This window comes from Anser cygnoides, chromosome 12 (assembly GCF_040182565.1).
Source record: "Anser cygnoides isolate HZ-2024a breed goose chromosome 12, Taihu_goose_T2T_genome, whole genome shotgun sequence".
Taxonomy (NCBI): domain Eukaryota; kingdom Metazoa; phylum Chordata; class Aves; order Anseriformes; family Anatidae; genus Anser; species Anser cygnoides.
Genome location: NC_089884.1, coordinates 14,320,265 through 14,347,703, shown reverse-complemented (window position 1 = coordinate 14,347,703; position 27,439 = coordinate 14,320,265). Strand labels below are relative to the sequence as shown.

Genomic DNA, 27,439 nt, shown 5'->3' with positions numbered 1-27,439 from the left:
TTTAACATGAAGCAAGCAGTTGCTTTATTGGAGTACAGATATAGTAGGATCCATCAGCCTTGAGAAGCAGAAGCCCAATAAATTGCAGTGCCCATTATTTCTTCCACTGCGCAAGCGCCACTCTCCACCTCAGAGAGTGATGTACAAGGCCAGAAAAAGCAGAGGTTGCAGAAAATGAGAGGAGCAAGAGACAACATCCACAGCAAACACGCTGCTGCTGCAATACATTAGGCAGCTGCACTTGAGCAAAACCCTGAGGAAGGAGAAAAGCTGCTTGTCCAGTCTCCAGGGTGCATGTCAGAGCTAACATACCCCAGGACCCACACGACTGCAAAGAATACCCTCCGGTGCAGGGCTTTCCCTTCACATACATGAAGATAATCAGCTCTCATTCTTTCATTAGTGCCCTTGTCCACAGAAGAGGCATCCTTAGGGCTCTCAAATCCTAGATAAGAATCCTGCTGGGAAAGAAAAAACAAAACTGGGTCAGCTTTGTGACAGTCTTTCAAAACAAAAACAAAGCCCTATGGCCTTATATGTATATACACTTTTTTTTTTTTAAACCATGGTTTTAATTACTGAAGTATCCAAGGATTTGCTGCCTCTGAGCCTTTATCTGCTGTATCTCGGTCAAACCTCATAAGGCTGCACTTGAAATCACACTGCACTAAGAAAACAAATGATTAAAGCAGAGCAAGGAAGTCAGGGGATTAGTTTACTCTGCATGGCCTTGAGCAAGTCATTTTTAGCTCCTGAGGCCCTAATCTTACAGCGATCTCAGGGCAGATGAAACACATTAACGCCTACACAAAGCACTCTTGCTTTTTCCTCATCTGAAGAATGTGGATAATTATACATGCCTCTCTCTGAGAAGAAGTGTCTTAATCATTAATCCACATTAAATGACTGGAAACATTGAGTTTGAAAACAAGTACCAAACCAAATTAACAGTTTGCAATGCCCCCAGAGTCAATAAGGTAAAATGGTGATGCAAGCACCCATTGTATTCAGCTCACAATCGTCACTAGAAAAAAAAAAAATCTAACATTAAGAAGCTGTAAGTCTATTCCCCTCCTAACAACCAGCTGTAACTACAAATAGAATACAAAAGATGAGTGCCTAAATGAATTAGTCTTGAACTGCATCCTCTATCTCGTTAAATGCAGGAAGCCTACACAGAGCAGTTTCAAAGGGACTAATGAAGGAGAAAAGCAAGCTCCTTGATCCCAGTTCTTGAACTGTCCAGCCCTTAGACAAAAGGTACCCTTTTTGCAAACACAGGAACAAAACTTGCAGCTGCCATGACTTAATACCCTTTAAATAAAATGCAAGACTTGTCCTTCATCAGGACTAAGACAATCTCACTTTCATAAAGTATTATTCACTCGGTATACTTAACATGAGACATTTCACCTGCCTTTTTATTGTAGGTGCAAATCCATATTACTCTTACTAGCAGTTATCACTGGTTTTGTACTAGTTTTCTATTTCAGTACATGTATGTGTATGTATCTTATAACATCACAAGCATTTTATTTGTACAGAAAATGAGACAGCTGCATTGAAAGTCTGTGCACTTTTCCTTATAGGAAGTAAATATGTATGAACTGAAAATACATTAAAAAAATAAAAGTGGGTTCTCAGCACCCTCTTGTGGATTAGTGGTGTGATAACCACACAGTAACAACCACCCAAGTATCAGTAAAACTTTCATCACAATTCAATGCTACAGAAAAGGTATTTTTGCAGCAGAACCACAATAGGGAATTTAAATGTGAACAGCAAAACTTTTTGATTGATGATCATTCTTAATACCTGAATAAAACCTACATCTTTAGTGCAAGCATCTCTTCTTGTGCCACAAAAAAAATCATCCAGTTACACACTGGCTCTCATGTAATATACAAGCTATAATACTATTAGTTCAGTGGTGGCAGGGGGATCATGTTTCTTTTAAAACATGCATCTATGCCTGTAGGCCTAGTCAGGATCAAACCTGTTGTCATTTAGGGAAAAAAATGCCTCTGGTGGCAGCACAGAGAAAGTTTCCTTCCAAGAGTAAATAGGATGTTCTGCTTATTAAGATATCAACAGCTAAAAGTTTTTCAACTCGGCACATCATGGCAATGCTTCTGTCAAGTCTGGGAACAAATAGAAGTCTAAATGTTGCTGTTGGGTAGATGTTTTTCTGATAAAATGGCTTTTTGTTTGTTTGTTTGTTTGTTTCCTGTGTTCCTGCAGTAAAATGCCTTGTGGAAGAGGACAGAGATGGAAGTATTTTGTTTTGTTTTCCTTTAAAAGCACACACATGTAAGGAATGGCCAGTATCCCCTATAAGAAGCTGTTTTCCACACAATTTACGTATCACAGTAGATTTTGAATTTTACCCTGAAGAATTTACAAAAGCCAAGGAATACTGATACATATGCTAAATCCTCCTAATTAGAGGTGAACAAAGCTTCCCCTCATTCACACAGATTCTTATCAACACAATCATCTTTTGTATGTACCAGAATTTGATGAATGATGTGACCTTTGTGAAAATGTTCCAACTGTACATGTGGTAAGGGTTTGCTTCAACATAACAGATTCCAGCATGTTCGAATCAAATCCCTAAAGCAGTTTCAGTGCCTGTCTGAATGCATAACCGTAACCAGAAACCATTCACAATGTTGATAGCCCTCACAGAGGATTAATACATGCACAAGGTTTCCCAAGCACATCTATCAGACTGTTTTTCCCTCTAAGGAACCCACAGGTGCTAAAATATGCACAGTGCTCCAGCTTTTCAGCTTCCCCCCCCTTTGGACAGCAGCAGCGTAATTACTGCTCCAGGCATTTTGAAACTTAAGATGTTTTTCATCACATGAAGATAATGTGATTCATATTAATTGCCACAGTTCGGTTCTGGAAGCAGAATTCTGCAGATATGCCACTACACTATCCGTATGGCTTTGACTTTCACTACACCAACCTGTGAATCTCAATAATATCAAGTCTCTCATTATCAAGATGGTTTAAGAATACCTCTAGGTCACCATGCCTAATACCTACTGCAATGACCACATATCTCCCACATATAATACTAATAACAAACTACAAATTCCCATCAACATGGATTTCTTCCATTTTGCATGTCAGCAAATTTATGTTGATTTTTTTTTCCTTAAGTAGTATGATTCAGGCACATATGTATGCAGTTATCTTTGAGAAGGTTAACATTAGACATTAAAATATTGTAACCTCAGTTGTGGTTTTATTTTTTATGTATTTATTTTTTAAGCATATAAATTCTAATATATTGCTGTACTTTCATTCTGTGTTCTCTTCAGAATACTGTAAGCTTCTGTTAGAACCCGCATCATTTGAGAAGTAAGTGTAAAGCACCTTCAGAAGCTTTTTGTACTGCAGAACAGCAGTTCAAACTTTCTGTGTCAGGCCACAGCAGGCAGTATCTAGCTGTTTTCTGCTGCATTCTCCCCCGAGAGACTAGAAGGTACACAATACATTCTGATTTGCACAACTGTCTTTTATTGATGTTATATATAAATATGATCTTAATATAAAAATGCAGTATTTTTGAAAATATGGTAATAACTACTGGGTCTAAGACCTCTGTCAGGAAAACAGTTCTGAAAAATTTAGCAATATTTTAGATGTCTTTCAGGTCTATAAATATGATCACACCCTTAAGAATTAAAATTCCTACTCACCAGAATTACATTTCTTGGTGACAAGGCAGACTAGAGTAGGCTCCTGCTCCCTCATGGCTTCTTTCTACCATTCCTATCACTTGACAGAAGTTGCTGCTCAGAGGAAATGGGAGTAGCTCTAGCAAGCAGTTATCCCGGCAGCTGGCTGACATAATTTAGGACAGAGAGTACATTGATTTTTCTACTTCACTTAATAGATCACACATACAAAACAGATACAGCAATTGACTGTCCATCTAAATCAAAATTAATTGCACACGTGGTCACACACTGCAACCTCTGCCAATATGATTTAGAATGGAACTAAGAAAACCTCAGCTGTGGACAACATCTATTGCAGAACAACGTACAACTTACCTGAACTTGCAGATATCATTCAGACCACTGAGGGAATGAGTATAAGCCAAAACTTTAATCATATACACACATTACATATATCCTAGAAATGTGCAAGTTTTGAGACTATGGCTCTTTTACTTTTGTTTCTGGTCAGACAATTATCAGTTTGTCATTTCCAATTAACCTGAATATGTACATATTCTAATCTCCAGGTATATCTTTCCACTGGGCCACTGTCTCTTCAGAAATGCAGCATATCAGACTCCAGCAGAATGTCAGTCCAACATACTTTAATTTACTAAACATTTCAATCTAATACTAACCAAAATGTACATTGCTTTTCCTTAATATGTGTACTGACACGTACTGCTACACATATGTAGCTTGACTTGGGGTTTCTTTTCGTGCATTCTCACGATTAGTTTCCATTTTACAGCAGCAAAAGCAAGCCTAAAAACAGGTGGTTTAACTAATTTCTATCTAATGTCAGTGTAAGGGTTAGTGTCTTCATCCACTGATATGCCATGTAATAGCCAGTACATCAACTGTTTTTTATCCCCATAACATTCAAAACCCCCAAATACCATGTAGTTTCACAATGAAACAGATGGCAAAAAGTAGGTGTACAGATATAAATCCTATTGGGAATACAGGTCCTTAAAACATTTCTCGCTACCTCTCCGGCTATACATTTTCAAAACAAGGACGTTTGAAAAATATTTTTCAGAATGGTTTGTTTGCTTTCTGAACACAATAAAAAACAAACAAACAAACAAACACCCTCTGCCATACAAAGAATACTGTATCAGTTTATTATAATTTAGAAATAAAAGGAAAATATTTTATAATAGTTTAAAATCCATTGCAATATCTCCTGTCTTTGTGTCAAAATTTATAGCATATGTGACAGCACTAGGAAGGTCTGCCAGAGTTTCTGATTCAATAACAGAACTGAAGAAATAGACAGCTTGCTTGCAGTGGGGATTCCATTCACAGTTTCCCTACAGAAAAGAGTTAAAAGTGAAAGTAGTCACAACTCTAGGATATTATTACTGGACTATTACTGGATATTATTATTATTATTATAATGCAATGAGAGCACAAGAGTTCTTGTTCTCAGTTCAGTATAGAAAGATCAGATAAGAGTTATCACTTTCATTGCCAACCATTCATTACAGGAATGCATAACATGCAATCTAAAATGCTACACTGTGTACTGAAGTTGTAGAGAACAGACAGACTTGGTCAAAGAATATTTACATAGAGTACCAAAAATACTCCTTCCCCTCCAGTTTTTTGCTTTTGTTAAACTGAGAAAGGGAAGTTGTATAAAACGAGTTGTATATAACTTGTATAAATGCTACTCTGAACTAGCATTGTATCTGAGTTCTGCATGTAGTTCCAAACTACAGCTCAGACTCTCTTATTTCAAGGTTCATCTCCCGCTCCCCCCAAAAGTATAAACAGATAGCTCTACTAGTTCTGTCTACATAATATTCAAAGAGTGTAAGAAAGAGCACTATATAAATCATGCATAGCCAGCAGAGACCCATTTTTCAGAACTGTAATCCTACAGACTTTGAGAGATAATAAAATTAGCTTGAAGAAGTACCTTTTCGTTTGAAATCTGCATCAGTCCTGTACTAACTGAGATATCAGCAGTAAGATGATACTCCATCCACAAAACTGCTCCATGGCTTTTTCCCTTCCTGAAGAGAGTTAGGGGATCAAAACCCATCATCATAACATTATAATACTACATCCTCAACTCTGAACCTATTCCTTATGTAGCTTGGTTGAGAGCTGTAAAAGCATGAATAACTTGTTTCTTTGAATAAAAGTTGAAGAGCAGAATAAATAAAATAGATAAATAGGTACATTTGGTAAATAGGTAGCAACTTTTTAAATACTTGCAAATATAAAATCTAAAAAATAAAATGAAGAACATAAGTCATAACTAATCTGTTAAGAAACAGTCATTTAACAAGCAGTCAAGATTACACAGCATATAGTATACAGTGTATTTGGGGAGCACATCCTTCAGAGACCCCAGTTTATATTGTTTCTGCATTTTGGGGAAAACCACATATCCCATCTCACTTCAAGTCTCTGCTCCACAAGGCACAGAGGTCATGCTAGCATATTGCCTCTTAAATACAACTAGTGCAAAGGCACAGAGATCCTATATGCAGATGGTTCTGGATTTCGTGAAATCATTCATTTGGTTTCACAAAGAGAAACATACGACTGCAACAATGTTTAAGTTATGTAAACTAGATAGACAAAAGTACCTTCTTCCTGTTTTTTAATTCTTAACTGCATTTCATTCTTGAATAGAAATAACTACAAACTGTAGTTAGATTATAGTTAAAAGTATCTCAGATGATGTGAAAAATATCAAGATTGTTAGAATTATAGTTAAAGGGAAAGATAATGGACACTTCAAAGCCGTTAAACAGAGTAATATGGAAAGATAAGTAGAAGCTTTGTCTGCAAGAACTCAGCAACAAGAACAAATTCCATAATTAAAAACTTCCAGACAATAGTTTGTTTTCTATAAACTATAAATTAACCTGTTTATGTTTTAAATCATGGTAAAAGCTGACAAAATGTTATTTATGAAATAAGGGTATATTATCTGAGAAATTACCCCTTACTGTTATAGCCCATTGTGAGTAACCACAGGAAATTCACGTCAGAGTGAATTCCGCAACTTTAGGTTACATTTTTAAAAACTGTAAAGTACAATCCCGCTAGCTAACCATAACACACACAGTTTAAAGATGAGGTAAAAAAAAAAAAAAAAGAGAACATTTATTGCAATGAGAAAACTCACCGTAAAAGATTTACAGAACCCTCTGTGCTGAGACAGTGTTGTGGTACAGTCTCTCTGAAGTCAAATATCAAAACTTCCAGGGGGTCAGAAAGTGACTTGCAAGGATATTCCCACAAAGGGTGAGGTTCTGCTTCCTTGGACTCCCTAAAATCCAGAGAACTCTGAAGAAAAAAAGTAAAAAAACTATCTGAAAACAACTCAAAGGCAAATAGTCCTTGTTTTCAAGTTAACTTTGTATCCTGAACCCAGAATATTTAAACAATAAAGTTCCAAGAGGACAGGACTGTACTTCTTAAGCACAAGGGAAAAAATATACTACATGTATGAATTAATTGCTAGGACTACAGTCCTCAGTAGTCAGACAAAAATGTGCACTTTCAAGATACAATGCATTTAAGCTTCTCTTCTCCCTTGAGATGAACTCTACTCTAGAACTACCTGTACTCCTCCACAAAGACTAGAAAGGCAATCTAAATGGCTACCTCAAATATGGAGATAAAAATCTCACCCATCATATCTGTTTCTTGGAAGCCAAAGAGCCTTTTTCTCTCAAAAGTACCTGCAAGGGCAAGTTAAGTGCTGCAGGATTCATTTATAAACAACTCCCATCTGATTTTATTTCAAGCACAGAATAGAGAACAGGATTTTTCTTTTTGGATAATGGAAGCATTTCAAAAGCATTGCAAGTGGTTTGAAAACTGAACAGCTTGACGAATGACAAGACATGCACAACCCCACAACCCCTTTTGCAAGAACTAAAGAGCCACAATATTTATAAGAAACTGAAACAATGGCGTTCCGTCTAACATTCACGGTTTTAAACAGTCACTAGATACATTTTTTCTTAAGCCAAGGTTAGTTTTGTTCTCTTTTGCTAAGACTTGTGCTGAAATTACTTTCAGTCTTCTTACTTTAATCATATCATCCATAGTCCGGACATCAAAACCTTCACAGATGCCACAAGGACTCCGGATTCTCCATAAGTCCTAAAAAGGAAAATAGGATATTCTTTGGCTCTGTTAATGGAAATAGCTTTAGCTGTGAACTAAACTGTTAGTAAACTGCATACACCTACTTAAAAACATTGATTGATTTGTCCTTAAACCTCTGCTTCCTATTACATGATGATTCAGATTTACATTGTTTTCTCAGAATATATTTCATATTCTCTACATTTTCGCAGAAAACTGTGAAAGCAGAAAACCGAAAAATATGCAGTATGAGAGATTAGTCCCCCAGGGAAAAAGAACATACATGTTTTCAGATGCACAAATTAAAGGTGGAAGTGAGGTAACAAGGCTAAAGAGTATTAGAATAAGGAAACTACTAAGGGAACGGAGGCTTAGACACAAAACTACATAGTTGGTGAATTAGAAGGAAGAAAAGAGTGAAAAAAGAGCTGGCATCTTGAAAAGATAAACTGAAGATTATGCTTATGTGAATATATGTTAGATTACACTCATTTTTTGTTTCATACATATATTTTAGTGAGTTTCAGACTAAAGAGTTCCCTCACGCTACTGGACAGAAACTTTCCATATTAAGTACTTTTGTAATTTCCATTGTCATTGTAGGCAAACTCTTAATAACCTTTACTGACCATCTTAGGGTCCTTAAAAAAAAAGTATACCTTTGAAAAATTTCCGAAAGATTACTTTTCATAGTAGTATGACCCCTATTATGCCCAAGTTTAGAACTGTGTACATTCTCTAGTTGTTCAAAGAAAATGAACATGCAATTATGAATCCTGCTTACAGTCTTACACTAAAAAAAATCATTTTAAAAACTGTTATTTTACAGAATGTAACATTTTATAAATAACCCCAGTTCTGACATGCTTCAGTGATAACCTAAGGAACTACTTTAAAACATTCAGTCTTTTTAATGAAAATGGTAAAAAATTTCAAGGTAATTTTCTGATAAGGGATTGTAGATATGGTAAAACTCATTTTCAAGGTGTTCCATATTCTTTCCTCAGGTGGTAAGTGCAACGCATATCAAAGTGAACAGTATGAAGACAAGATAAACTTGGCATTAAAAACTCCTGAAAGAGTACTCAGTTTTAAGTGAATTCATATTAATATCAAGTGGTTCTAAACAACCTCACCTGAAACTCCACGATCATCATATGCAAAGAAGCAGACTGAGGCAGGACAGTGACATTGCTGGCAAGATGCTTGCACACAGCTGTCCTAGCATACCAGAAATACAGGTTATGCCACGGCAACAAACTTGTAGTGAAAAACGGCTCTCCAACAAGAACGGAAATCTTGGCAAACAAAGGAAGAGATAAAAAGCATTATCATAAAGAACAACAGCTCCAACAATAACACAGGCTGTTTATAACTTCAGTAGATGACAATGCAATACAGCAAGCACAGACACCTAGATAAAAACTTCTCCATACAGATTTAATTACTGCATAACATAAATCTTTTTAGGGTTCTAGTCAGTGAATTCTAACATGAAATTCCATGCAACAAAGTCCAATAAAAAAACGTTGCAGTTTTCAGTTGGAAAGCTTTGGAAGAAGAGTCACAGAGCTTTGAAAATTTTAATTTAAGGATGCTGGTACTTCCTGATAGACTATGATCTACTGATTGGCTTCAGGAAGAAGAGCTACAGACTAGCAACACATACACAGTTAAACTGGTTTAACTGCTGTTAAAACTGGTGTAGATTATGCAAGAAAGGAAAGCCATACCCTTCCGAAAACAAAGCAAAAAATGAAAAAGAAAACCAACCCAAAGCCTTTAGATTAAGCTTCATTTAGTTTCAGTACGACAAAGTCTCAACTGTCTGCTCGCTACACTTTGTATGAACTGTGGTGTATTGTGGTTACAGTAGCACACAAGGAAAACAAAAGTGGTTTTCACTCTCCCCTCCCTGCCAGGCCACTGAAATTCAGTACAGGACAACTATTACATACCTTTTTATCTTCCAAATGAGATGATGTCAGTGACTCAGGACGTGCTTCTAGTATTTTGATTTTATCTTCAAGATGATTTGCCTTAAAAAACTAAAATAAAAGCAATATTCTGTCTTTATCAAAATCTACATTTGAAATTCAAACCTATATCAAAATAATAATTTAACAAAGAAAAAAATAAACAGGAAAGAAAGAAATACCTACAAGAAATTTTAAGAAAATGCCTTCCTTAACTCAGCTCTGAGGATGATACAAGCCTGTTCCTGATGGGTGCACACCGTTAGTGCCAAAATGTCACACCTAGTGAGCTAAAGTACGTGACCCTCCTATTCCTTCAATTAAGTACATAAAAGGCAGATGTCACAACATTTGCCTCACCTTTATTCATCTGCACTCTGAAGCATATGGGAAGGACAGTCAAGAAAGAGAAATATTACTGGAACTATTAATACACTGAATAATTGGCTTGTGATTGAAACCAGGTTTGCATCCTAAATTGCCTGTTTTTATAGTCTTTAAGACTTTATAGTGCCATCTGAAACAGACACAGATGAGCAGGGACTTCAAGTAACTGCTTTTAATCACTTCTTAGATATTAGCTGCCTCTTCTGAATAGTCTGCACTTTGCCGGAGGGCTGTACTCTAGAGTACTCCTGTACTCTACCTAAAGGAGCAGCTGAAAAATCACCTGCAGTTTGGACTCACTGTCTACTTTCTCTTAAAAGCAGTACAGAAAAGAAGCATTCCCATTCTTGTCTCAGCTGGAAGAAAGAACTGCTAGTTGCCACCTTCCAGATTAGACTGGTACAAACTACGTGATGCTCTCACATTCCACTAAACTTCAGAAACAAACAGCTTGGTTTTTATCAGCAATGCAATGAGAGCAGCAGAGCAGAAGCTCAGGCAGGTATCTGCAAGGAGAGATCAAGCACTTGCAGCTTTAACTCCCTCTGCTCAGGTCAACGTACCCAGTGACCTATTCAGCTTGTTACAGCTGTGAGATCGGATCTCTCTCAGATGGGATATATTCCTCCAAGTATTAGCACACAGCTCTGTACAACTTATTAAAAAACACGAACAACACCTCCCCCCCAGTATCTTTCTGCCTCCCACTGTTGTGTCAAACTGTATGATCAAATGCATTCACTTATCTTATTTAACTCCCAAGTAATTATGTAAGGACAATCCAAATCATCAGCTTTGGCATTAGAAATGCCAAGAGTTCATTTACCACTTCAAGACAAAATTGAAACTCACTTTCTCCATGACAGAACGGGACACAGCAGAGTTTTCTAATGTAAATACCTAAAGAAAATACATAACAGTTAAAAGATTACATAGTAAACAGCAAGGGAAATATTTTGATGCCCTAATGAACTATGCACCCATTCTACAGCCCATTGTCACATGCTTCTTAAACAGTAACAAAAACCACTCAATAGCTACAGGCTAAATAATGTGTTTTCACAGCTGCATAAGAAAAAAAAACACATACAATAGACCGTAACTATTTATTTTCCATTTTTAAGATGCACATAACATCGTTTGCTCTAGGCATGTATTACCCCTGAATAAATGCAAGGATATTGCTAAAAAGGAAACTCTTACAGCAAAATCCTCAAACCCAGGCTGCAGTCAGCTAGATGTTCAAATTCTCATTCTGACAGCAGTTTGGGGATTTAGGTTCATCCTGATGGGAGCTTTAGGAAGAAATGTTTTCCTTCTGGACGTATGTGAATAAGGAGTGCATCACCCCGACTTCAGCTTAGCAGAGAAAGAAAACAGGTCACTTACAACTGACCCCATCACCAGTGTAACGGATCAACCCCCATCTGGTTCTTACCGCTTGTAATCGTGGTTTAACACGATCTGATCACGCTAGCTGGAGAGAGCTCTGATGTACACAGCAGCACACCAGCCTTTTGAAGCTAGTACCTCTATCCTTTATTCTATTTGATCTTTTAAAGCTCTTTTACCCACACTGTATTTTACAGTGTCAGTTCTACTGGTACCTTTCTGCTGAGAGAAGCTTTCCCAAAGCTAAGTATTTCAGAGGTTATCCAGAATATATCCATTCATCTGCTCTTTCAAATGCAGAATAGATTTTTACTTCAAACTTTGTATCAGACATTAGATATTCCTGGATATTCAGTCCAACTGATTTTTCAGATTTTAGTTTGAGGGCCTTGTGCAAGCCCACATCACGTAAGGTATATACGTAAGGGAACCAGCCAGGCAACTCTCAGTCTTACATCTACACAGATTCAGTATTCTTAAAGCTTCTTATCTTGCTGTTACAGCCCTTTCACTTCAGAGTAGATAATAAATGTAATTATAGAATGGTGAAGAGAAAAGAAAAAAACCTGCCAGACATTTCGGTCAGTAGAAAGAGTATTTTCGAAAGCACCAAGATATAAGAAGGTAAACAGCAATCAACGAGAAATGAAAAACAGCACTTCCATTCAAGGCTATGCACTGGTAAACATCAAAATTGGTTACTGTTATCTCCCTAGACTTCAACTTGAACAGAAACAAATTTAACCTGCATTTCATCACAATTGGAGCCTCCTTCACACTTTGCACTGAAGAGGCTCTGGAAATAATTCAATAATGGGCCAGAGTACGACAGAACCCAAAATACCAACCTAAAATGAAAACATCAGAAAAAAAAATAAACAGGAGGAAGTAATATACCTGCTTTGCTCCAAGATAGTGAGCCAGCACAGGTAGCAGACTGCCATCACTGATGCAAAGGCAAACACTATCTGTTCTCAGAACCTACAGGAAAATAAATTGCCATTGTTATTCCTATTCCAGATGAAAGAGTTTAAGTTCTAGACATTTTGAAGGCATTTTTCCCCACTTCACACAGTTCCATAGCAAATAAGGACTGAGAGATACAATGATTAATACAACCACTTCACCCAGAACAGATTACTCTAAGAAATGTTCATATAATCCCTTGCTTTTGGTCTGAAAAAATCTGCATAAACACATATTGGGTGTTTAGAAGAATGTATGTTTTGATTTCAACGTGATCCTAAGAAGTCTGTCTTTATCCTGTCACCAATACTCATCTTCACAAGTACACAGAGCTGCTACAAGTTTCTATTCAAAAAATGGCTGCTTGCTATTAAAACAAAAAACATCAAAAATGTACCATGACAAAATCCAACTTACATTTGCTGATGTAAATAAAACATACTTTATGAGTAAGCTCCTTAGCAAGGGAGAAAGAGATTCCAAAAATAACTAGTTCAAATAAAACAATACACACATCTGTCACATAAGCCAGAAAACCTACAGGCAACATGCACTCACATTCATCAAAGACTTGATGTACTGGCGTGTTCTGTTCTGATCATTTAATTCTCCAAAGCGTGGTCTATTCCAAAGAAGGTGAGCCTGACATCTACAAACTGGACTCTCAACACAAACATCTGCTTTATTGTCTTCTCCTCTGGAAGTACGTATGGGGGAAGCAGAAATTAAATGAAAGATTAACTACAGCATCAAAGATTTGTTTTCCCAAACAGGTAAATTCATGCATTTTAACTAGCATGCACATTAATGCATATAGACTCCACTGGTACTTGTTCAAATTTACTAGCTCCCCAGTGACACTTTTTTAGACTTTGCATTTCAAAATAAAAGGAGCCCAAAAGGCCAATTTTTGCCTTTACAGAAAAAAAATAAAATCCCACTGGACTGGTCTCTGGCGGTTAGGTATTTTAGGCTTTGAACTTTTAGAAAAAAAGTCACTTGTTTGGACTCCTAATTGGAACTTTTTTTTTTTTTTTAAAAAAAAAGTCTTGGCTGCTACAGTCATCACAACCAACACAATTAAGCTCCTTTTGAGAGCTTAATCCTTATGTCTTTTCCTCAAGTTAAAAAGACGGTGCTGACTGGGAATATAGAAAATGAAGAGAGACAAAATGGCAATTACTTCACTGTCTTACCTACGTTCTAGCTCAGCTAAGTTATGTTTTAGGAGTTCCAGGAACCAACCACAGGTAGTTTTCATTTCCCTGCTACACACACCACCACCAGGAATAAGGCTGCAGTCCAAAGCTCAATTGTGTTTCTATGAATCACTTCTTTTTTTTCACCTGTTCATTTAAGCGAGTTTTAGTTCATTTACATTTTTAGTAATTTTTGTAGTCTCTTGGGTTTTGTCTTCCTTTTCCACAAAACAGCACATCCCTACGAGCAAATAGTGCAGCTTGAAATACGGTGCACCCCTTTTTTTTACCCACATACTGTTACCTGGCTTTCTGCAGCTTATACCACACAGAGTACTCATCACGACAGGCAGTCAGGTACACCTTCTCACCCTGGAGAACTGGCTCCTCACTTGGCAGAAAATATACACACTGCATCCAGTGATCTCTCCACTGAAAAGGAGTTGAGAGACAAAACATTAGGGATTAACTCATAAATAGTACATGAGACGTAAACAAATAACAGGAAATCAATTAGTAAGAATGGGCTTGACTTCAAAGCACTGATATATGACTAGTTGAAAGAACCTTGTTTATGTTAGCAAGACTGACTAAGGCCTAATACTGGGTATTGAAGGTACTTGATATAGATTTTTTACAACAGAATAAGCCAGAGATCACAGGCTTGCTGAGTAACTAAGCTTGTGTTTTATGAAATGAAAAACAAATCAAAAAATTAATTTATTAATGCTGGTTTGCCTCTATAGTTCACTTATGTTAGAAACCCATATTAGAAACAGTGACCAGTGTCTGGAGTTTCGTGTATCAAATGAGCTCAATTAGTGTCGTTATGATATGACATCACAACTATTTTGTGTTTCTAAAAGCTGTTTCCTACACTGCAAGAGTTTTAAGCTAAATGCCCTTTAATGCCCTGAAGCTTGCTAGTTTTCAATTTTATCCTCAAACACAGTTAAGTGTAAGAAATCATTCTGTAGTTTCTGTTTGACCAAGTTTATCCTACAAGTAAATACAAAAACATGGGAGTCTGATTTAATAGTGATCTCTTATTCCTCTAAATATCCAGTATCAACTCATCCACACCATCCTTCTTTATGTGAATATAAATATATTACCATAAAGCTAATACATATTTGGAAATTTAATGCAATAACTACATGGAAGCAAAACACAGAATAACAATTTGACTAGGGATGGATACTATTTAAGGAAAAATATGTGGAAGTCTTTGTTGAAAGTAACAGAAAGAAATCAAGAATTGTACATTTAGAAGACAGCTTCAGTTTTTAAGTTCTACATTAAAGCAAACCTAAAATAGGTGCATAATTAACTTAGCACTTCTATATTTTGTTTATCATCTTCCAATACATAAAATAGCAGCAAAGTTCCTATACCGTTTACAAGACAGCTGCTTAAATCACCCAGTATGACCTTTACTTAAAATAATTACTGCAAGTCATTTGCTGAAAAGTATCTGAAGGCTCAGCATTACCTGGAAAGCAGAAGTGGATTTTACCCAGTATGGAGCCATTGTGCAATTTATCGTCCCGGAGGGGTCCATGTCAATATCCCACCAAGAAAGTACGATTTGTGCCTTGCCAGATTTTACAGGCTCCAGCTGCACTCTGTAGTAGGTAGAAGCACTCCTTACTGGCTTACTGAAATCCACACTGCAGAGAAGCATCAAAATTGAAAAAAGAAATACTCAGCACTCTTCAGAAATTCTCACCTGCTTCCTAAGCTGGATGCACAATTTATACCAAAAGCACAACAGGAAAATTTTGCTTTGAACAAAACAATGCCTAGCTTACCTGAACATTGTCACCACATCACTAAGGACAGTGAAGTCACTTGAAGGCATCTGGTTCAGTTGGATATCACAAACAGAAGGAACACCTGGACAGTTCTCCATTTCTGAAGGGGAAACGACAATTTTTTCACCGTCCTCGGCTTCGACACAAACAGGAAACAGTTTGTTCCAGGACCACATTCTTTTGGATTCCACTAACTGGACATACACTGTTGCCCTGTGAGGCACTGCCTCACATCCTTCCTAAGTGTGCAAAACAAAGGGTAGAAGCATTCAACAAAGTGACTTCTTAACACGCACGAGAATTAAATCAGTTGAAACGTGAAACAATTTAAAGAACAAGTAGTTGGACTGAGAACTTTGAAATCTTAAACTCCAAATATTTCAGAGACTTTTCTCTCTACCTCTCTGTGAAATGTTATACTTATCCATCCTGTTAGGTGTCTTTCAGAAGGCCAGATCACTGTTATATTAATGACACAACAGAACAGCTTATTTGCTGAGTTAAACTTGCATTGCAGTTCTCATACTGAGATGAGGAATCCGTTTGGAGCTTCTCCAGGCACATAACTATTACGCTATCAACATTAACACAGAATTTGTGTTTGCAATGAGTAAATCAGAAAAATAATGGCTCAAATATTTATTTAATGACAACTTTTTGACCCTGATTAAAGGGCAGAAAACATAACAGTTGTTCTAAAAAAAACAATGTGAACTATGAGCTAACTGAATTCCAAGATCAATGCTTTTGCAAAATGTACTAATTACAATTTAGAGTTAAACATGGGAAGCTGTACAAAGTTATGGAGTGATATTGTTTTTATATGTAAAACATGTGAAATGAAGCCTAGAAAGCTAAAGTGTCATCTACCTTTTAACTAAAGGGAAAAATTGAAAAGGGTAAAGGAGAAAGCCATAAAATTATACCCATGGATTACATGTCAAAAAAAAACAACACTGGCTGTTAATTTAAATACAGTGTTTAAACTATCTCCCCAGGCAAAAAACACAGAGTGGCAAGTGCCTCCTCTTACAAGGAAAATGAATGCCTAGGATGTGAAGTCCATCAAATTTAGGAGGAGAAAAAAAAATGTTTTTGAAAACATCTTGGAACCCATTTGTCATTGGAACCAACTACTAAGGAAAGCTCCAAATTAGAACTGGATACCTTTCTGAAAGACGTTTACTAAGCAATGTTATTAGCAAGTTATTAGTTTTAATATAAAATTAAGCATAATTTCACAGATGGTAATTTATGATACATACCCCATCAGCTTTATTCTAGGAATGAACATAGTAAATTATTATCTGAATAAGAAATTAGCACAGCTGCTGGATTATTTACAAATGATACAGAAGCCTAAATCAAATATAACCTCCATCCTATTCCAAAAAAGACAAGAGTTTCCCTAGGAATAAATAACAGACTGTATTTTCTTACCTGTACAAGGTATTTGTGCGCATGCTCATATGTTGGTAAGGCACCTTCTCCTATCAGCTCTGTGTCAAATAATTCTGTTACCAGGATATTCGCACGACACTGCATATCTCCATCTAAAAGACATAATTTAATATTGTAATACTAAGACCATATAAGCCTTTCAAGATGTTATGCTGAAAAGACAAGTCATTCAAAAATTTATTCCTGCCAGAGAACCTGCTGAAGAATGCAAAGTAATTCCCTGTAAAAGTTTAATAAGAAATTCAAATGACTACTTAAATATTACTAAAAACACTTCCTTTCGAAGTAACCTTCCAACATTACTTTCTAGCGAAAAAAGAATTTCTTTTTTATAAATTAAAAACATTCAGAAAATACTAAAAAGTCACATTCCTTCACAGTTTTGAGGTAGTTGCCAATGATTTTTAACCTAGCCTTGTATTTCTCACCTGGCCCAACTGTGACTTCAGTGGAGTGCTTGTTGATTACCTTGATCTTGTCACAAAAACCATTTTTCTCCACTATCTTCACAGCTGCATTAGCCATGGGCTTGAAAACCTGTAAATAGCAAGAGTATAACAAACCGGTAAGCTAACATTAGCTTTCAAAAATACAACACAAAATGCAGCATGTTTAGCCCTGCAAAAATTTAACTGTATATTTTCCTGTGGTTGAAGTTCATTATCATGAAACAAGACAGCAAGCCTCATTTCAAAAGTTCATAGACCTCTAGTGTCACCATTACCAACCCAGTTATCAGCTGTCTCCAAAAGCTACACCACTTTATCTTTCGAAAACCAAAAAAAAATGCCTTATGATTTTTTTAACATTTACATTAAACAAACTCATTATTTTTAAAAATAAAGATACACATGCATTATAAAAGGCTTAGTCTCAAGATGTAATAATAATAAAATAAAAGAAAAAAAAAGCAACCGGCACTCAAATAGTCACTGGAATATTCCAAAAATGTGCTCTTATTGACAGCGTAACAATGAAGAGAAGTTTTCTTTCCTTCAGAGTGAAGAGAATAATAAAGAAAGCAGATAGCCTGTAAATAACATAATGATGAAGAGTGTATTGGAAGGGCTTAATGACCAGATTGCTTTTAAACTAAAAAATTTTACATATTCTACCCGGCCACACAATTTGACTACTTAGGATAAGAAATTTGTGACCACCTTGGAACCTAGCCCAAGTTCCAAAGCTGGAATAATATATTGCTATTAGAACTTATGCACCAATAGCTCTCAAGACTGTGACCTAGGGACAAGTGAATGTTCTCTGTTTCTTCATATGCATTAAAAAAAAGAGAACTTAAACTGGTCAAAATGTTCCTGTTGTTATCCTTAACATAAGTAATGGCTGTTAAGGACTATGATGCTCTATCTAATCACAGAGATGGTAAAATCAGTTTATGAGACAGTTTCTTTGTTAAGATGTCATCCACATTTTAGTGGCCTGAGAAGCCACCTACAAGAGTTGAAACTTACGAAGATCAGCAATATGGTTTGAGAATACTCAAAATTTTCAAAAACATTAATCAACGTTGAGGTTTTTTAAGTAGAAAAGTCAGAACACTGTAGAATTTGACTTAGATGATCTCTACATTTACAGAAGCTGTCCCAAAAATGAAAAATGTTTTATGCCTTTTCAACTATGTTCTTATAAGATTTACCTTTTTCACACACATAAAAAGGCATCAAATTTGCACTTCAGAAAGCAAAGTACAAAAAAGCAAATGCACCCATGACTGATCATGAAGACACAACAACTGTAGTTAGAGGTTATAAACACGGATGCAAGTACGTGCAATCAGTTACAAATGCTCACCTCAACTGCATAGCAGAAATCTGCACCTGCTGAAGCTGCCATCATAGACAGGAGTCCTGTGCCAGTCCCTATGTCGAGAACAATTGCTTTTTCACCTCTTTCTTTTACTCGGCTCACTGCAGCACGAATACCTTGGTAATATTTCATGTTCTGTGGAAATAAATTTAAAAAAAAAAGGGGGGGGGGGAGTCAGCGACCTCTCAGCTTCATACACTTTTTTGTGCAGAAATTTTGACTTCTTAGACTATATGAGTTCACAATCAGAAAAAGGCCTACAGACATTCTTTATGCTATACAGTCATACCATCATACCAAAGCCATTGTCAGCAAAGACAAGCATTTTTGGAGGGAGCAATTCATTTACAGCAAATCAATCTTATACCATTCTCCTCATCACCAATCAGTCAGCTATTTACATTGCATGCATACTTTACAAATACAATACATCATTTTTGGAAGGCAATAATAATAATACCCAGGTAAGATGCTACTGGTTTTGTTTTGTTTTTGATTTTTTTTCCCCTGAGGAATCACTAAAATACTCATACAGGGCCTGCACCAGGGAAAAAGCTGAAGTATCTTGGATTTAGATTCCTCTCTACATCTACTGGAAGACGTTCGTACATGAGAAACAACATGTTTAAATAGCGGCTTTTGGTTACGTGCCAATAAGAGGGGTTACAAACACAGCAGTGTTAGTAACAGGAAAGAAACCAAATGCTTCCACCTGTCAGCTAAAATATTCATATTAAAACATACATTTACTTCATAACAGTCTATTTTAGGACAATCCTTTCCAAACAATTTATTAAACCTTCCCAAATCATCTGTTATCTTTCGACATTATAAATCTAACAATGTTCTGTTGGATCCCTTTCTGAACAATTATATTTAACATTTCTGACATATAATTGTAGCAGAGTTTGTTAATTTCTTATATACAATTTGCTGTCCATACATGGCTTATTAAATGCCCAATCCCACCAGCATGTTTGCTTCAGGGGTCATAATGCAGACATATGAGAAGTCTTTTAAAAGGTTATGTCAGATGTACAGCATCAAAATGCAGCTACTAAGTGTAAATAACACATTCTGCAGTAAACAGCAGTGTACTAGAGTCAGACATAAGAAGGCACCTCCTGATCCAGCAGCAGGTCTGATATCTTGAAGAGTACAAATCCGAACACTTCATCTTTCAAAGAAACCTGTACAGTCATGCAGTGACAGCTTCTCAAGAAAAGAAAAATGAGTATATTCTCACCATTCAAAAGTTTCTTGCTTCTATACTTACTCTGTCTTTATCGTGAAGCATGTCTGCGTAGCGTGATCTACAATAAATAAAATTCCAATCAAAATACTACATAGTGCAGAACACTACACAACTGCTCATATAACCTCCTTGGTTTTCACCTATTAATGCAAAGAGTCTCAGGGCCCATGAGCATGCAGATAACCACGACACACCCTTTAAGGACTCAAGTGGTTTCTCAGATCTAAGGAATGAAGTCAGTTCACTGGTCTGGTCATCAGCATATGAGAGAACTAATTAACCACTGGCATGTATCCACTCTTCAGCAGTGGATCCAATACACAGACCAAACAGCTATGAAATAACAGCCAGGACATATGGAAATTCATATAAAGCCATACAAAGCAATGAAAGGCTATCTAATAATGGTCTATCATTTGTTACCAAGATCCTCTCGCTAAAGCTAGCATTTGTTATAACTTAGGACACAATGCAATATAATTCTTAAGCTAAATTAATAACCACTTGAGCCTGGAACAGATGATCATCAATTATTTGCTGTGTTATGTATTTTAAGAAATTTAGCCAACATACTTCGCCACAGTTGGGTGAGTGTTGGTATTAAAATCAGAACCTCAAAAAGTATTTTTAAAAAATTGGAACTACTTGGAGAATACTTTACAAAATTCTACATCTATAATTCTGCCCCATAAAATCCTAGGAACCATAACATTTAGACTGTCCTGCAGTGTGCTCATCTCATGTCCCTCGAATTTCCACAAAGATAAAACAAAAAAAGATAGAGAAGCAAATAGTACAGTTATTTTCCAGCATACCTTGCAATTTCCTGATGGTAGTCGTAGTTCTCATCCTCTTCTAACCACTCCATGGCACCAGTGGTCGGGTTAGCCCTTCCGCAAAAGGTCTTCATGATCAATCTCTGTTTATATATCATGCAATTTTGCTGATTTGGCTTCAATATAACACTCAAAATAGCGTCTGTAAACAAACAAACAAACAAACCCAGTGAAAACAGACATTACTTTCGCTCTGGGCACAAACACATACCTTCCCTCATACACCCGCCTCAGCCAGCACGCTGATCGCTGCCTTCCAAGAGGAAAAACGTTTTTTAAGCTCAAACTTACCCCCAGCACAGAAAAATAAACAACCAAACGGCGTTGTTTAAAAGCAAAACGCCTCCCCCACGCGGCGAAGCGCCTCATGCCGGGGGAACCCCACGGCCTGAGGGCAGACCTACAAGCTGATAGCAAAGCGCTCCGGCGAAAAGGCAGCGTCTACCCCACCTCAGAAAGGAGCTGCGGGGGGAGACGATGACCCTCTTCTCTCCTCTTCCCGTCCCCAACCAGCCTCGGGCTCGCCTCCCCTCAAGGAACCGAGCAGCTACCGATCCCCCTCAGGCCGCCCCTTCCCGCCGTGCCCCGCGCGGCGCCATGGAGCCTGCGGGCAGCGGCCGCCCTCTTCCCGGCCTGCCCCGCGCGGCACCATGGAGGCGGCCGCCGTGCTGCGCGTCCAGAGGAAGCGCGGCGGCCCCGAGCCGGCCGGGGCGCTGCTGCTCGCCTGCAAGCGGCCCCGCACCGAGCCCGGCGGGGCCCCGGAGGTGGAGAAGAGCCTCTTCAAGCTGGTGGCCACCGTCTCCTCTAAGGTAGAGGCGCGGCTGATGCAAGGGGCTCTGGCGGGCTCCCTTAGTGGGACGGCTGCTGCGAGGAGCTGCGCCTGCCTTCGGTGTGGGGGGCTGGGGTCGCGCCTCAGGGCTGGGGTCTGTCAGCTCGGTGTGCTGGGGCTCAGCTACGCAGCAGTAGCGACTTCGCTGTTTTTTTCTTGGAGCTGTTTTTCACAGGCGAGGGTGTAAAGGATGTTGTGGTTTAAAGTTAGGACCGTCAGTCTTTTTGAGGCAGGTGTTTTTGTTTGAAGAGTTCTATACCATAAAGTATATGTATCTTTAAATAATATAAGAACAGCCTTACAGTTTGCAAATATTTTGTACCTTTTTCCTGTATCTGGAGAACAGGATGGCAGTTTCATTACTTGAAGCAATAGGAGTGACTTGAATGTTGTTGCAAACACTAGCATTGCAGATCTCAATTAGGATGTGCCAGCAATAGTCACTGATCGCCTCCAGTGAGGGGCACGAGGGGTATGCCTTACTGTGTTGACCGTGTCATTGTTTCTATTCCTCCTCCTTGTTCCTCTACCCAGAACGAGCCGGTTCAGAAGTATGTTCAAGAAGTTATCACTCGAGACAAAGCAGCGCAAAGTCTGCGGCCCTCCTTAGGAAGCACTCAGCGGATCGTTCAGGAGCTCCGTTCTTCCAAGGAAGCGAAGAGGAAGGAAAATCGTTACCGTGTAATAGCCAGCCATCGACCCAACGCTAGCGGAGCCAATGCACCTGCCGCAGATGGCAAGGCATCGACTGACAGTGACAGATCAGGCTCTGAAGCAACAGAAGATGCTTCGCAAAAGGAAACGAGTGCTGTTGATGAGAGTTCAGACTGTGGTGGGAAATTCCAGCTGTTTGATATTGTACAAGAAGACGAGGTGATAGAAGACCCCAGTGCAACTGCAGCAAACCCACAGGTCAGCAGATAAACTTAAGTGTACTTGGAGTACTTTTATGTCACTGTTGACTGGTACATGTGGGTAAACTGACAGCTGTGGAAGTTTTTTTGCATCGTAAGTATTCCAGTGTTTAACAGGAGCTTTAACTAGGTATTTGTAAGTTGGAATAGTTAATACATTGTACAAGAAACAACTTCTGTGAGGACCCTGAAGTGCAGAATGTTGTTGAAAAAGCCATATGGAGTTGGCCTCTACAGGAAAGACTTGTAATACTGTTTTTTCTGCACCCTGTTCAGATGCATTAATGCTCATATTCATCTGTTAGGTAGATTGATGAGTGGTTTTTTTTTATTTATTCTTTGTACTTGCTAGAAAAGAAAAAAAACACAACACTAATTCAGTGTCTTCTCATCCACCCAGATGCCTAGGAATGTCACTTGTAGGCAAGATTCACCAAAGGAAAAAATAGCTTTGAGTGTCCCCTTCTTGTAATTCCAATATGCTTTTTTTTTTTTTTTTAGTATATGTTGTTTCTAGCAGCATTCCAGGTCTATGACAGACTCCTTAGCCCATTTTCATCGGTATCATGAGTTAAGTATGTCTTTGATTGGAGGAATATCTAGCTCAATATCTACAATGTCTTCAAGTATGCAGAAGCTCTGCCTTCTATGTAAGGTTTCCCTGCATACAGAATATTAAGAAGATATTGTATTTAAAAAACTCATAACTATACAGAAAAGGAGATAAAAGGGCTGTGTATGCATTCTTTAGTAGTTGTTTCACTGTACGTAAGTGAAGGATGGTTGTTTGACTTACACAGCCCATCACAGCTCTGAGAAAAACACAAATGCTTTGTTTTAAAGCAGAAAATATTCTGATGACCCAGTGCAGAACCAGTTATCATCCTTTAGCATTTCTTGTAGATCATTTTAGAGCTTTGCTGTCAAACTTCTGTATGAATTCTTGCTTTTTATAAAGCCAGAGTAAGTAGTTCAAATAGACACTTGAGATTTGTTAGTTGAACTGTTATCTATCACTCTGCTGTTCAGAAAACCACGCATAAAATTGAGTAGCATCAGAGCTTTGCTCTTACTCTTTTAGAGCTAGCAGTAAGTGTTGAAAGGAAGAAGAAAAGCTTTCTCTTTGATTCTGTAAGTATTTGGAAGTGAATGAAGGGTTAGTCTGTAGCTCCTCCTCAGAAATACTTACGTAGTTCAGGGGATACCACTGTGGTTTGGCAAAAAATATTCTGAAAAAGCTCTAACAGAGAAAAAATGGCAGCAAAAATTAGCCTGTGTAGACTTTCAAACACAGGTCACTAAAGCAAAGGTAATGCAAATGATTTGTTAGGAAGGAGAAGACATGAATAAATTTCTTCTGTTTTAATGAGGAGATAAAGGAAATAAAAGGCCTATCTGCAGGGCCTGTCAGTCTTTTCCTGTTGATTTGTCACATCTTCATTATTTCTTCCATAGACTTGCATTGTGTCAGTGCTGCTGTATGCACACCTTTCCTGCAGTGTTGCAAGCGTAATGCTCTACAAAGCACAGGCTATCTTAAAACACGTCTTTTCAACCCATACATCTTCAGAAGCGGATTAACAGTTGTACAGGATTATTCATATTACTTCAGTAGTTTCTGATGAACTTGTCCCCATTTTTCCTGTTACCTGAAATGAGGCATAGCTGCACAGTACTACAGTAATCGGAAATTTCTTCGGGGTCTTTCTGTTTTAAATTGCTAATGTTCCAAATATCAGTGTTCCAATGGGAAAATGCTTCAGTATAAGATTTCAGAATGTCATCTTTAGCTAGCTGTTGGCTACTGTCACACACACAAAAGAAAAAATATATTTAAAAATAATAATAATAATTTTGGCTATAATTAAGATTTTATGTTTGGCTTCAGGGGAAATCTGCTTTTTTTCCAGAAAAAAAGTGGTGATCCAGATGTGATTCTCTGCAATGCAGTAGAGATGATCCGTGAGCGTTTAAATGTTTCTGAAGATGATAAAAAAGTGGAACACCGTGAGAAAGAAGATGAGTATGTTTATGACATCTACTGCATGGAAACATCAGTTCCTGTCTGGATCCATAATATCCTCTCTGTACAGCCTTATAAAGAAGAATATGAACTGGTAAGGGTGTGAAAAACAGACCCTTCTTAAGTAGAAAGGCTGTGAATACATGTACTTAAGAGTCCTACGACAAAAAGTTGCTGTGCCAACAAAAATAGTTTGAGATGCTACGCTTATGCTCAGTGACTTCTGTGGTAGGGTTTCTGTAATTGCCACTTCTGTGCTCATTCACGTTAGTGTTGACTAGCAAATTATAATATGACAATGAAAACTGAAGGGTACTAAGAAGAATTCAGCAGGATTCAAAGCGACAAATTTTGACATGGAAACAAACTTAAGTAATTCACATCTCATTTGTAAGTAGGAGGCAGCAATTGGTGTGTAGTTGGAGATACATTTGGCTGGGAAAAGGAGCAAGGGAAGATGTTTTCAATTTTTGAGGACCTGACTTTATAATCTTAATACAAGCTATTTTCTTGTGATAAAGAAATGTCCTTCAGTGACTGGAGTTAATTATAAGCTTTATTTTTTCAATTCATGGATACTGTAATCAGACTTGCATATCAGGAACCTGCAGCTGCTTTTTCTTGACCTATTAAAGAACTGTTGAAGTGAGTAGGAATAACTTAGACATTAAGTTTAGCATTTAAATGCTGAAACAGAACACTGAAATGCATGGCTTAACTGACTTTTCACATAAAGCAGACTGCTACTGCAACACATTTTTCTACAGTGTGCTTTGTGCAACTGTTGAATAATTGCTTGCAATAGATAAGTATCTCCTGGCTCTTTATAATTGTTGTAGAGGTAGATGAAAAACTGCTCACTTCAAAGTAGCTGTATTAATAATGAATGTTGTGTTCTGTGTTGATGTGCAGGTAGATGATGATCATGTTCCAGGGGAAATATATGAAGATGAAGATGATGAAAACGATGAAAATAACTGGCGTAATGATTATCCTGATGAAGATGAATTCTTAGCAGAGGAAGATGATGATGGAGAAAAAGGTATGCCTGTCTTAAATATTATTTGGATGCTGAAGGAAGACTGTAGGGGGAGCTGAGGTGAACAGTTAAATTGTTCCATTGTGTTTTGCAGAGCTAACATGTAAGATAGTACCTGGCTTTAAAACATACAAATTTTACTTTTCTGGCTGCACAGGATTTAAGATCAGAGGTTTTTGCAGACTCTTTTTTTATAAACAGAGATTTATCTTTCTTGGAACTACAATGGATCTTGGTGTTTTTGCAGTCAGAATTAAGAAGTCCACTTCAGGCTGCTGCAATTGCAAAGGATTGCTTATTTTGAGAAGGAGCAGATGACTTGGTTCCACATGCTTGTGGAACGGTCTCTGCTTTCTTAACTCCCCATTGCAACACACAAGTAGAATTCAAATCTCACCTAATGCACATTAATACAAAGTTTGAACAACTTCTGTATTACTCAAGTTCCAGTAGCCTGATAAACCTAATCGTCAAACTGAAACCTAGAAATAACATAAATGTGTTGATGCACTTTTCTTTAGAGTCTGAAGACAGCTCCAGTGATGAGGACCAATGTTACAGACGAAGAACATGGAGCAAATACCGTCAGGAAGTCCTACAGGAATTTGGATACGATGAGATCCAGGATGTGGATTCTGACTAATAGCCTTTTTTTGGAAGATGAAATGCACAGAACTGTTACAGTAGGACTGAAAATCCAGACAGTTGCTGATGGCTATTCATAAACATTTTGAAGGGAAAAAAAAAACACCTGGGAAAGCGCTTTCTGCTGGAAGTTGTGCTCATTGCGACAGTAGGAAACCAGTCTTTATGTAGATGAGCTAAATTTTTGTGTGGCTGGCTTTAAGGTAACATCTTGAAACAACTGCTGACTGGCATGGTTCACCCTGATGCTTACTGTCTAGGTATGACTATTAGCTTTTTTTTTTTTTTACTATCTGAGCTGTCACCAATGTTCAGTCAACATCAGCTGGTAGATATTAAATAAGTGGGTATAAATATGGATATTTGATAATACAAACTTTCTTTCCAAGCAGAAGATACTACGTGATTTAAAATAGATTGTTCCACCAATGCTGCGATGCTTGGGTTGTGACAGGAACGAAGCCTTCCTGTCATGACTAGTCATGAGGATATGAACAGATCTGCCATGAGGGCACGTAGGAATGCCAGAAAAGGCACTCTCTCCTAGTGCTTCCTACTGTACTTGTTCCTACGTTTCAAGTAACCTTATTTACTTGAGCATGCAAAATGCCTTCGACTGTCCATTTTATTGCTGGATCTCTCTGAAAAGTTCCAGTAACCAGGGTAGAAAAATATCTGTGTATTTGGATTGTAAAATAAAGAATCTTTGACTAGGTTTTCTTCACTCATTTAAAGATCAGGGAAGTTGGTTCAGCTGAAGCAATATTAGCATTGGAACAGGTTGATCTTTCTTTAACTTTGCACAGGTCTTATTTTCTGTAAGCTGGTTTTTGACTCCTTATACTGACCGATGTTGTAATGTTGCCTAGCAGAATCAACACCTCTCAAGCTTTTGGTTTTTACCTTTGTCAGAGAAACAGACTGCAGATTTTTTTTAGTCTGCAGAGCTGAATTTTTATGTTGACTTCTTAGCATACCTGCTCCAGTCTGTAATAAATCTGAGACTATTTCTTACCT

The 27,439-nt window shown here is 37.6% G+C and overlaps 2 protein-coding genes across 6 annotated transcripts; one reads left to right on the top strand and one right to left on the bottom strand.

The window, feature by feature from the left end:
* PRMT7 (protein arginine methyltransferase 7) lies at window positions 1-21,601 on the bottom strand. Of its 5 annotated transcripts, none has more exons than XM_067004673.1 (18): window positions 21,423-21,601; window positions 20,952-21,114; window positions 20,158-20,194; window positions 18,867-19,016; window positions 17,483-17,591; window positions 17,034-17,146; window positions 15,591-15,832; window positions 15,272-15,449; window positions 14,084-14,211; window positions 13,139-13,277; window positions 12,512-12,595; window positions 11,075-11,122; window positions 9,818-9,907; window positions 8,996-9,157; window positions 7,800-7,874; window positions 6,889-7,049; window positions 5,665-5,761; window positions 1-461 (listed from the first exon to the last, which is right to left on the bottom strand). In XM_067004673.1, exons 2-18 carry the CDS (start codon window positions 21,068-21,070, stop codon window positions 228-230), a joined length of 2,166 nt encoding a protein of 721 aa, XP_066860774.1. In that variant the 5' UTR covers window positions 21,071-21,114; window positions 21,423-21,601; the 3' UTR covers window positions 1-227. The 5 variants fall into 5 exon arrangements, with proteins under 5 accessions (XP_066860774.1, XP_066860776.1, XP_066860775.1 ...); XM_067004675.1 differs by having other exon boundaries at window positions 1-458; XM_067004674.1 differs by lacking the exon at window positions 21,423-21,601 and adding an exon at window positions 21,264-21,416.
* Window positions 21,602-21,622: 21 nt separating this feature from the next.
* SLC7A6OS (solute carrier family 7 member 6 opposite strand) lies at window positions 21,623-27,137 on the top strand. The gene is made up of 5 exons (XM_013192357.3): window positions 21,623-21,781; window positions 22,336-22,713; window positions 24,626-24,832; window positions 25,651-25,780; window positions 26,299-27,137. The coding sequence occupies exons 1-5, from the start codon at window positions 21,623-21,625 to the stop codon at window positions 26,418-26,420; spliced, it is 996 nt and encodes a 331-aa protein (XP_013047811.3). The 3' UTR covers window positions 26,421-27,137.
* The last annotated feature ends 302 nt before the right edge of the window (window positions 27,138-27,439 follow it).

What these genes read in the sequence shown, in the direction of transcription:
- PRMT7 (XM_067004673.1), bottom strand. Translation starts at nt 21,070, where the DNA reads ATGATATATAAACAGAGATTGATCATGAAGACCTTTTGCGGAAGGGCT. An exon ending in TGAAGTCACAGTTGGGCCAG is followed by an intron (nt 17,147 to 17,482) that starts GTGAGAAATACA and finishes TATGTCTTTTAG; the next exon opens with ATGGAGATATGCAGTGTCGT. An exon ending in TGATGATCGTGGAGTTTCAG is followed by an intron (nt 7,875 to 8,995) that starts GTGAGGTTGTTT and finishes TTTCCTTTTTAG; the next exon opens with GACTTATGGAGAATCCGGAG.
- SLC7A6OS (XM_013192357.3), top strand. Translation starts at nt 21,623, where the DNA reads ATGGAGGCGGCCGCCGTGCTGCGCGTCCAGAGGAAGCGCGGCGGCCCC. An exon ending in TGGCCACCGTCTCCTCTAAG is followed by an intron (nt 21,782 to 22,335) that starts GTAGAGGCGCGG and finishes TCCTCTACCCAG; the next exon opens with AACGAGCCGGTTCAGAAGTA. An exon ending in ATAAAGAAGAATATGAACTG is followed by an intron (nt 24,833 to 25,650) that starts GTAAGGGTGTGA and finishes GTTGATGTGCAG; the next exon opens with GTAGATGATGATCATGTTCC.